Here is an 11,878-nt window from a genome sequence, read left to right on the forward strand (position 1 = left end):
GACGCTACTATTTGTCGATACCCATAATTGGCAATGCACAAGGTTATGTTTTTCTCTGTTTATGACGTCTTTTCACTAAATCCATTGGATGTTTACTGATTAATTATTTAGTCTTAGATGCACGATTTTTTTTATTCGTTTTTATTGGCTTTGATCTAGCTGTCAGTAACTGCGAGTACAGATCTGTAACTCAGTGTCATTTTATTGTTGGGATGTACAAGTACATGGCCACGTAAACTCTGTGTTTTTGTTAGATGTATTTCTATTTGTAGCCATCTGCTGAGCGCCCGCTAACATGTTTAACCCCGCCACATTCTATATGTGCCTGTTCCAAGTCAGGAGCCTGTGATTGAGTGGTTGTTGTTTGTTGCTGTTGATCATATGCATTGTTTGTATATTGTTTTGTACAGTTCTTGTACTGTTATGTTGCACCACTGTCCCAGGATTAGGGGGATGGTTGGGCATCCACTATCATGTTTAACCCGCCACATTTTCTATGTGACTGTCCCAAGTCCGGAGCCTGAAACTCAGTGATTGCATGTCGTTTTATTGTTGTTATATATTTGGTTTTCGTTCATTATTTTGTACATAAATAAGGCCGTTAGTTTTCTCGTTTAAATTGTTTACATTTGTCATTTCAGGGCATATTATAGCTGATTATTCAGCATTACTTTGCTCATTGTTGAAGGCCGTAAAGTGACCTACAGTTGTTAATTTCTGTGTCATTTGGTCTCTTGTGAATAGTTGTCTCATTGGCAATCATACCACATCTTCTTTTTTTTATATTCATATTTTTCTACTTTACAGTTCATATTGCTCGAAGAATTTATTTATTCAAAACTTTCAATTTTGCATACTTTTATTTTTCAGTTTACTAAACCGCGTTTCATTTTGAAAAAGGCTAGCAATATGTATTTCAAATATCACTACATACATGATATAATAAAACTATCACTCCAATGAATAACTTCTATAACATGGTCCATGATTGAAACATTTAGATTGAACTGAATGCATTGTAAATCGGACAGCTGAAGATTATATATGTATGAAGATATAAGGGTTTTGCTTGTTGCAGGATTAAATATTGTACATGAGGATGATAGTCAATGATGACTTCTTTCGGTCATAATATACATGTATGAAGACCGGCTATTTGAAGCTATAATTTACATGTATGAAGGAGTCCGACTGTGACAGACATCAGTAGCGTTGTTAAGCTGATAAAGACGAGTGATGCACTGCTTATTTCTCCAGTGTCTGCAAATAATAATAATAAAAAAACATCAACAAGATATCATTTACCATTTAACAGAAGCTTTCAGTATCATTTCAAAGTGGAGTTGAGTATCATAATATTCGTAATAAGTTTTTTCCCTAGAGAATTTTCAAAAACGGCTTTATTATTTGAAAACCCCAAAAGGGTAAATGAAATATTACAGTCCCAAGCAGTAGTTAGATGAAAATCTTAAAACTAATCTACATATGTATGTAACATTTTCAATTCAAAGTATCAAACATATCATCCATTAAAAGATGGAACATTTAGTGTTTTAATATTTAAATTTAAAATATTAAATACATATCGGGCCCCACTTTAAAAAATATTTTGATTTGCCCAAACCCCTTCCAAACAGTGGGTAGTTAGGTAGGCATTTTCTTTTCTTTTTTTGGCAAATAGAAATTTAAGTATCAGATGTCTATTAGTCTTCATGCATATTTGAATAAAAAAAAATTAACATCAGGTCAATAAAAGATTTTCAGTAGGCAGCTATTGTCTATGTGGGTAGGGTTAGGGCAAACAAACCTATTCTTTTTTATGGCCTCAAGAGTGTAAAACGTTCGGCTCATACTTTTAGCGCAGGACGAAGAACTGTCTATTTGGCTCATACTTTTAGTGCAGGACGAAGAACTGTCTATTTGGCTCATACTTTTAGTGCAGGACGAAGAACTGTCTATTTGGCTCATACTTTTAGTTCAGGACGAAAGACTGCCTATTTGGTTCATACTTTTAGTGCAAGACGAAGAACTGTCTATTTTGCTCATACTCTTAGTGCAGGACGAAGAACTGTCTATTTGGCTCATACTTTTAGTGCAGGACGAACACTGTCTATTTGGCTCATACTTTTAGTGCAGGACGACGAACTGTCAATTTGGCTAATACTTTTAGTGCAGAACGAAGAACTGTCTATTTGGCTCATACTTTTGGTGCAGGACGAAGAACTGTCTATTTGGCGCATACTTTTAGCGCAGGACGAAGAACTGTCTATTTGGCTCATACTTTTTGTGCAGGACGAATACTGTCTATTTGGCTCTTCTTGCAAGTGTTTAATAGAAAAAGGAAGAAAGGAAACATATAGATGCACTTCACAAAATGAACCATTCCAGATTCTCTTGCCAAATTCTTGATAACGAGGCATAAGTTGGATTTTACGACTTTTTTTTTAGGAGTTTAACAATTATATTGTTTCCGTCTTCTAATTGAAACATCTTTAACTGAACACGTCTAGATCTATTACACCATGCAAGTTGTCCTTTATGTCTTTTAAAAGATATGTTATAGTATCAAAAGCCATCTTTGTATTAAAATATAATGATTACAACAGCTAAACAATTTTTGAAACTAAAATAATCATAATTCATCACCTTTGGTGTTACCTGTAGTCCAAAATCCAAGACCCGACGCTGGTAGTTGGTTTGACCAGAGGTCCAATATTTCTGGTTTGTAGTTAATTTTTTGTGTGATCTCAACGTCAAAATCCAGATAATTTTTGTCATTTATATTGAAACGTTTCCATGGTGTCGATCCATTACCAGCATCTGGCACGCTAAAATAACGTAATATAATGCGAGTTACAGGAATTAAAGGATACGGGTAAAAAGTTTAAATTAATGTCTTAAATCAGTAACTATAGATGCTGTTTCTTTAGAAAAATAAACTTTAATTGTACTTTAATTATCTTCATTTCTAACATTTGTTTAAGATCCTTTTGTTTTTACTTTCTAGCATGAAGCTAATAACAAATTTCATAATGTGTTCTTGACTATGAAAGATAAAACATTTGTACCTTCATGGTAGCAGGGTAATTACTTTGAAAATAATTTCATAACATAGCTGATACCATTTCATAATTTATGTAATGCATCAATTGTACCTAAATTCTACTGACCACCTACCGTCTAGAAAGACTATTAGATTTAAAAATCTAATGACCAACCACCGTCTCGTAAGACTCTTAAAGTGAAATTATAAAGATCACCCACCATCTCGCAAGATTCTTAGAGTTAAAATTTTAATGACCACACATCATCTCGCATGACACTTTTTTTAAAGATGAATAGATCCATTTTTACACGAAGCAATCGTAATGTTCCTCATGTGAGTACACATTTTGTGATGTTAAATCCCAGAAAGAGAGGACGGCATTGCGGTTTCAACAATTTGAACATATTCGTCGTTATATTGGAATCAGATAATCACTAACGGTCATCAAAATGCATGATGCCTTCTTTTGTCGAAGGAATGATTTCAACTTCACAACTTTGCACCTTTGGTTTGATAGTTGCCCGTTAAGCAACATGGCTCTGCTGAAGAAATCATAATAGGAAATGCACATTCGTCTCAACTCGGCCGATTCCGTACCTTCATCTACGGAGAAGGAGAGTAGCGGATTCTACCGAGGAATGGCGAATGAAGAAATGCAAGCTTTGGAACATCGTATCAACTTGGAATGTATATTCCATATGCAGGCGCTGCTGTAATGTTGTAATAAACAAATAGGAGGCCCGAGAACAGTTATTTCGTAGTGCATTACTTTTAGACAATAAATTCAAATTAAAAAAAATCGCAGCTGCTTTATCTCAAAAATATTTTCACATTGTTGTGTACTACAATCGGGATAAACGATATCAAAATTATAGAAAAACTTCTACCAGCTCTAATTCAAAATATTGACAATTCTATGTTAAGGGGTTTGAAATTCAGTTTGACAGTTTCAGACATACTAATTTTTGACCTTTGTTTTACTAGAATTAATCACTACTAAACATAAAGATTCAGCACCCACATTTTCTTAACATATAATTTCATTCTCTTACTTAATATTTCATGCATGAAATGTCAAGAAATAAATTGGGAAAGTAGGTATAGGAAGATGTGGTATGAGTGCCAATGAGACAACTCTCCATCCAAATAACAATTTATAAAAGTAAACAATTATAGGTCAATGTACGGTCTTCAACACGGAGCCTTGACTCACACCGAACAACAAGCTATGAAGGGTCCCAACATTACAAGTGTAAAACCATTCAAACGGGAAAACCAACGGTTTAACCTATATAAAAAAAAAAACACGAGAAAAGTGTTTGAAAAAAAATTGAAAGTTATACACTGTTTATACTAGGCACTATATTCGTTCTGCGAATATTTTTTTCCCATCGAAACATAATTTTTATATATAATAGTTCACATTGACATAGATTTTATAAAAGGCACATGTACAAAATTTAAAGACTAATATGTTTCGAGAAAAAAGTGCTACTCCAACTTTACTCGTCTTGTGTTTTTGTTCTAGCAGAGACATATGCTCTTTTATATTTCTCGATTTCTAGATATACTTACTATGTGTGTCTATCAAAGATGGGTATGTTGATATATACTCTTATGAAGATTTAAATAAAGTATTCCGTCAAAATGAGCCCGTAACTGTTCTGTATTTACAAAAACGTAGGTTCAAAGGTGTTGCATGTGAAAACTAAGGATTAATTTTCAGAATTACTCATTGTAAGTAGATTTACACGACTTTGATTTTGCAAAATAAAACTTAACTACTGTGGATTCATTTATTTTCGTGGGTACCAATTTTCGTGAATTGCCTAAAACCTTCCTTTTTCGTGGATATGTAATTTCGTGGTTTTTCAAAAGTAAAAATAAAACCTGATAGAAATTTGTAATTCATTGAACATTTAAATTCGTGGTTTACCTGTACCCACGAAAACCACTAAAATTGGTATCCAACGAATAACAATGAATCCACATTATCATATATTACTCTTACCCTGTTTTAGCAAATGATGTCCAATAACTTATCATTTTCTTCCCAAAATCCTCATCTTTATCATTCAGTATCACTTCTTCATTCAGTGACAGCAACTTTGTGATATTGAAAAAGTAAAGCAATTCATCACCATGGCCGACACCTTTAAACCACGACGGAGGAGGCGGGCCGAAAGGTTTTGGACTTAATTTGGATACCACATATTGATATGTGTTACCTCCAGAGTGATATTCTAACATTTTGTTGATACCAAAGTTAAATGAAATGTCAGCCCACGCATCGGTTGCTTTTAAAGATTGATTTACGACAGACTCTGCGGAATAATAATTACACAGTTTGTCCGTCACGTTTGAGTTGTTAGCATACCACGTTTCCACGAAGGGTGACAATATTCCGTCACAAACGGCTTTCGAAGGAATACCTATAGATAAATTAAATTTATAGTATTCTTGAAAGCTTGGTGAAATTGACATATATAGTAAAGATCCTTCGTTAGAGACAGCCCCCGCAATGAAATCTATAGAACGGAAAAACTGGGACACATCTGACGAGTTGTCTTCAAGACTTTTAATTGGATGTTCAAGAAACAATTCACGATCTACAACCGGCATTACAATGGCTTCAAACATCATCTTGTCCGCTTGCATTGAGGCAGAAGGGTTGGTCCATTCAAGGATTTCATCAGCAGTTTTCTGTCTTAAGCAGTCAGCAAATATTTTCTTGTCACCGAATGGACAGGACGATTTGTTAGCTACTTCTGCTGCAAACTTTTCAACACTACTATCTTTAAGCATATTAAATCTATTTACAGTACTACTCTGTGCAATAACTCGCTGAAAAAGTCCTTTATTTGAAGGTATAAGTGACTGGAATGATGCACAACCTGCCCCCGCGGATTGGCCAAATACTGTAACAGATTCAGGATTACCTCCGAATGATGCAATATTATCATGTACCCATTGTAGTGCCATCTTTTGATCCCATAAACCATAGTTCCCTCTTGCTGCAGGATGACCTACAGCAAAAGATCCAAATCCACCAAGTCTGTAGTTTATTGTTACAATAATAACATTTCCTTCCATTGCAAGTTTTCCACCATCGTATTGGTGTCCATAACCAGTCAAAAATCCGCCACCATGTATCCATACCATTACTGATAAAGATTCGTTTAAATTTCTTGGAACGTAGATATTCAATACCAAACAATCTTCCGACATGGCTGGTCTACTTGGTTCAGGTATGAAATTGATACCCGGCTGCATACAGATTGCTCCGAATTTCGTTCCATCATGAACTTCTGTCCGTTTTTTAAGTGGTTCTGTTTTTTTGAACCTCAATGTACCAATCGGTGGTTTGGCGAAGGGTATTCCCCTGAATTCATATAAAGGTTCTAAGGTTTTGGGATACTTCAGTTTCAGTCCTTTGATTAGTCCAGACGGTGAATTTGTAACTGTTGTGTCGTCAGCACAAATTAGAACAAACAGAAAAGTAAAACTGAAACATTTGAACGACGATTTCATTGTGGTATCAATATGATCTACCTAAAAGAAAAATGAAATAACAATTTATGTATAAAAAGATGATGTGGTATGATTGCCAATGAGACAACTCTTCTCTATAAGAAACCAAATGATACAGAAACTAAAAACTATAGGTCAACGTTGTTTTTTTTTATTTGTTCAAATTTGGCATATAACGTTTTGGTATTTTTTAACTGTTTAACTTAACACACAATCTGTATGTGCCTGTCCAAAGTCAGGAGACTGTAATCCAGTGGTCGTCTTCGGTTACTACATGTCTTTGATATGTGTTATTCGTATATTATTTTAGCATAGGTCTTTGGTTTTCTCGTCTGAATTGTTTCATTTTTATCAAGACGGAGCCTATTATAATTACGTATAAACTTAAGGTTTTGCTCAACTTTGAAGACTGTACGGTGATCTCTGGTTGCTTGCATCTATGCTCTTTGATCTATGGTAGATACATTTTAATGGCAATAATACCATATATAAATTGTTTTTAAGTCTTCGTTTAAAAAATGAATACAACACATGTTAAAATGTCGGGTGTCTGATGAGCTTAATATTGTATTTCCAAACGGAAGACAATTTTACGTTTTTTCACAACGGGTTATGCATAAAAAGGGGGGGGAATCGCTACTATATCGAGTAGTCACCACTTTCTCTCCAGAAACGTTAAAAACTTTACTAAATAAGCGTGCAGGAGACAGACACCTTTCACATTTGGGATTTTTTAGATTTTATTGGTGTGATAACTTCTTTCGGAGATACTACTCACCTTACTATAACCATGAACAAATAATGGCCAAGAGTCGTTTCATGCCCATTATAATGAGCAATTCAATTTTATAGTTGTCACCCCGTTATTTACGTTTTTCCGGATACTATTATCAAATTGCAAACAACAAAATATTTGAAAAATATGAAGTAGAGACGAATGTGCACCACAATCTAGACAAGATAAAGAGAAAGAACAGTTCATAATGCAATTCTATGAACAGTATATTGTATAGGGGGTATAGCCTCTCTTGAATATACATTCCAGACTAGAACGAACTTTTAACAATCGAATCAACCTTTGAGACTATAAGAGATGTATTTTATCCAGGATATACACTTCAGACCAGAATTAACGGACTTTTAACATTTGATTTGATCTTTTAGTCTTTTAGTGCTGTATTTTATCTAGGATATGATATTTTTATATTGTGCTGTCCTGAGTCTTTTAAAGTTTCTTATCTATTACTGTAATTGTACTTCTTTTCGCGCTGTATTTATTTTCACGAATTTCGCGGTTGGTTTATTATCGCGAAAATAAATACACGCGAATCTAAATCAAACCGTTCAACTAAAAGGCAATAATTATAAAATCGCGAAAATAAATACCTGCGAACGTGTTTGAAATAAACAATTCGCGAAAATAAGTACCCGCGAAAAAAAGTACTAGTACAGTATATATCATTTATTATAATGAGTTGAAAATATTTCGCTAAAATGGGCATTGAGAATTTTAATTTTAGCTAAAACGGGTTAAAAATCAGGCACCAAAATGGGTTCTTCTTTGGTAGGCAGATTGTGAGCTTAAATGAACGGTGGCCCCATTTGTTTTAATTTCATTTTTCTATTCAGTATATGACAAATTTCATTTATAAAAAAAATATAGCGAAATCCTATGTTAAAAAAAAAAGATTTATACCCACAAGCCCTCTTAATCTTACATCACCTATTTTGTCTCAAAACTTGAGCAATGCAGTGTAATTTTATTTATTCATTCGTATATTTAGCTATGTTAACCTATCTTACTTCCATTTTGCAACACAGAATTTTCCATCATTATAAATGTCTAATATGTTTTGTAGATTTGTCTCTGTACTACAGTTTTCAAGATGACGGACATCTAAAGGATTGTAATGCAAGAACTATATCTCTTATAAGGATTATGATGACGCCATGTTTGTGAGTATTGTATAGTTGTAAGTTTTAATTTAAAAAATCTCTAGAATCAGTCATTTCAGGAGGGGAACTTCTATCAGCAGGCACTTAAAGAAATTAATCATGCTGACATTTTATAGAGTTATCATTTTTAAGAAAAGACCGGGGAAATGTAACAATGCGTCAAATATCTTCATCTACTCATACTAATTCTGAAGAAGTCAATTTATTCCGAATCAGCTGACATTTTTTAGGTGTATCGTTGCATGGTTATCATGTTTGTTACTGAAAAATGTTCAGTAATCATAGTCTATAGGCAAAATGCTAAAAATTGACAATTTGTTATACCAAATTGATAATCTGTTATATCAAATTATCAATTTGTTATATCAAATTATTAATCTGTTATATCAAATTGGGAAAAGTAAATTAGGAAGGCCCTTATATAAATTATCATGGCACTAAAAGGCTTTCGTATATTATACCAATTTGGGGGGGGGGGGGGGGGGGGGACACACACTTACCTTTGTAAACATAACAGAAGACAGCATTAAGTATTTACCGGTAAAATCGATTTTTTTTTGTAATACAGATAGTCCCAGAAAATAAACCCTACATAATTAAAATGCCTTATTTGGTAATCAAGTGATGTCTTCAATGAGACCCAGGAAGTGTAAAGCACCTGCACTTAAATTAAACATTTCTTTATCATATCAGTTACCGCTGTAGATAGTAAACGTGGCATTGACAGTAAATAGCAAATACAAGTTATGAAATACCTATGGCAGAGGTCTGTTTATATTTGTAAAGTTGAATTTTTGAATCGTTTTGTTGAGTAGTTGTTTAATCAATCTTATTCCAAATTACAATATCACTATGTACTCCTTAATACCTAAATGTTTTACGATCTTTTACCTTTCGGAGCCTCGTCGGCCGAGTTTTCTAAGTAGCTACTACTGTAATCACTAGCCATTCAACAATGAGGTTGTGAGTTCGAACCCCGCGCGTGCAGGTGTTTTCAACTCCAATTTTAATTGACTAGGATTGTCAATTTTCCTATCGAAGGTCGGTGTTTTTTTCCGGACCCTCCGGCTTCCTCCACGAAAAAACTGGCCGCCACGAAATAGCATAAATGCGGTGCATAAAAGTGGCGTTAAAACACAAAACAAATATAAAAAAAATCAAATCTTTTAAATACCTTTCTGCTGTGCTGTGATCTTAAACATTTGCATGATATGCATACACAGTTATTTATTATTCTTGGAGAAAAAAACACACACTTACCTCGGGACGAGTTATTCTTTAAAGCTGTGCAAACATAACAGAAAACATTCTTTACCTATCTTATTTATATATAAAACAGAAGACAGATCTGAAAATTGAACCCTAGATAATTTAAAATGCCTAATTTAGACGTCATTTTATAATATAGTTTTTCAGTGTGGACGAGACCATTTCTTGGCGCGCTCAGAGGTCTCCCATTGACACTTGATAATTTAAAATGCCTTATTTAGACATCATATGATATATGGGCCAGTGACCGCTGTGGATAGTAAAAATAGAATTGATAGTAAATAGCAAATACAAGTTATTTGTAGTATATTTATGTTCTTATGATACAGACAAACGCGAAAATAATTGAAATTAATAGAAAACTAAAAAATGACGGATTTTGGGAAGAAAAGGGGAAGGGTAATTGTTTTCCTGTCTTCAAGTAACTAAGCTCTCGTTGACGGTTTAGATAAGATAAACAGTTGTCTAAAGCTCCGGTCACACCTTACCGGATTGCACGTACGGACGCATAACGGATGAAAATAAAAGTTGTCCATTGACAAAAATTGTTATCCGTTGGGAGTCCGTTGATGTACTGACCGAATAAAACGGACGTGTAACGGATGCATAACGGACACACACCGGATATGCAACGTATGAGAAACGGACACGTACCGGACAGAACGGATGTCGAACGTACATCCAACGGACGAGTACCGCATAAAACGGACACCTAACGGAAGCGTACCGGATAAAATGGATGAACAAGATATACGGAAAAATCAAAGGCGACAATAATAATACATGTAAATCGCATAAATATTCAAAATGTTTCTGTGTAACTGGTTTTGGTTTGTTCTTCAAAATTCCGCCAAAGGGCAGCGTTTTATCCGTTAAACGTCCGGTAGAAGTCCGTTTCTCATCCGTTCAACATCCGTTTTATCCGTTAAACGGTAGAAGTCCGTTGGTGAATTTATCTTCCAGACATCCGACGGATGTATAACGGACACGTAACGGACACAAAACGGAAACGAAACGGACGAGTACCGTACAAAACGGACGCCTAACGGACGTTCAACGGACTTTTTATCCGTTGGACGTCCGTTCAAAGTTTTGAACATGCTCAAAATTTTCCACCGGACAGAATGGACGTCGACGGATAAAACGCACGCTTAACGGACATGCAACGGATATGGACGGACGTCTAACGGATAAGAACGGACGTCTAACGGACATGAACGGATTGAAAAAAAGTTATCCGTTAGGCGTCCGTTCGAGCTATCCGGTAAGGTGTGACCTAGGCTTAACCTTACCACGTCGTATTTATAAACATTTCACTGGATGTCGATCGAGGTGCCCAACGCCTAAATCAAATAATTCGAAAACACTAATCGATAAATAATGAATACTTTCAAACGCTTTTTTACTTGTGTTTTTGTTATGTTTGGTTGAACAATTTTCATAATATATATATCGCACGTTCTTAAAACAGAAATATAAATTAGATGTTGATTTGAAGAGGGGGGTGTTCTTAATTAAAATCTAAAGATTTTTTTGACAAATTGTCATTTTATCATACTTTTTTCAAAAATATAATAAAAAGTATAAATTATCGGACTTTTTCACTCTAGATACCGGTTGTGTAAAATTGTCGGTATTCGTATAGATTATTCATGGAGAATTCAATTTTGTGTGATAAAAAGATAACTGTAAACACAACCACTACATATGTAGTATAACGTAATCAGAGATCAATATTTTAATTAGATTGACACAACCAGATCCTGGTAAACATATCGATCCTTTAAATAAACTTATTCTTAAAAGTCCAACACTGTCATTAGATCTTTGAAGATTGTTTTTATTGGTATTATTTTTGATTTTGTTATCAGTAAATTAAATCCAATCTAAATATTATTGTTATATACATATGGACTTTCATGGATTTATAATCTGTCGACTCCTGTATCTTGGCATTGCACAAGGTAATGTTTTTCTCTGACTTTTTATGACGTCTTTACACTAAAAACTTTGGATGTTGAATGTGTACTGATTGATAATTTAGTCTTAGATACATGATTATTTATTATTTGTCAT

At 34.2% G+C, this 11,878-nt stretch overlaps 1 protein-coding gene across 2 annotated transcripts; it reads right to left on the reverse strand.

The window, feature by feature from the left end:
• Positions 1 to 813: 813 nt before the first annotated feature.
• On the reverse strand, positions 814 to 9,885 carry LOC139524503 (cocaine esterase-like). Of its 2 annotated transcripts, none has more exons than XM_071319304.1 (4): positions 9,794 to 9,885; positions 5,058 to 6,598; positions 2,647 to 2,828; positions 814 to 1,260 (listed from the first exon to the last, which is right to left on the reverse strand). In XM_071319304.1, exons 2-4 carry the CDS (start codon positions 6,575 to 6,577, stop codon positions 1,163 to 1,165), a joined length of 1,800 nt encoding a protein of 599 aa, XP_071175405.1. In that variant the 5' UTR covers positions 6,578 to 6,598; positions 9,794 to 9,885; the 3' UTR covers positions 814 to 1,162. The 2 variants fall into 2 exon arrangements, with proteins under 2 accessions (XP_071175405.1, XP_071175406.1); XM_071319305.1 differs by having other exon boundaries at positions 879 to 1,260; positions 2,659 to 2,828.
• Positions 9,886 to 11,878: the final 1,993 nt, after the last annotated feature.

The sequence above is a fragment of the Mytilus edulis genome, chromosome 5 (genome assembly GCF_963676685.1).
Source record: "Mytilus edulis chromosome 5, xbMytEdul2.2, whole genome shotgun sequence".
NCBI classification, from domain to species: domain Eukaryota; kingdom Metazoa; phylum Mollusca; class Bivalvia; order Mytilida; family Mytilidae; genus Mytilus; species Mytilus edulis.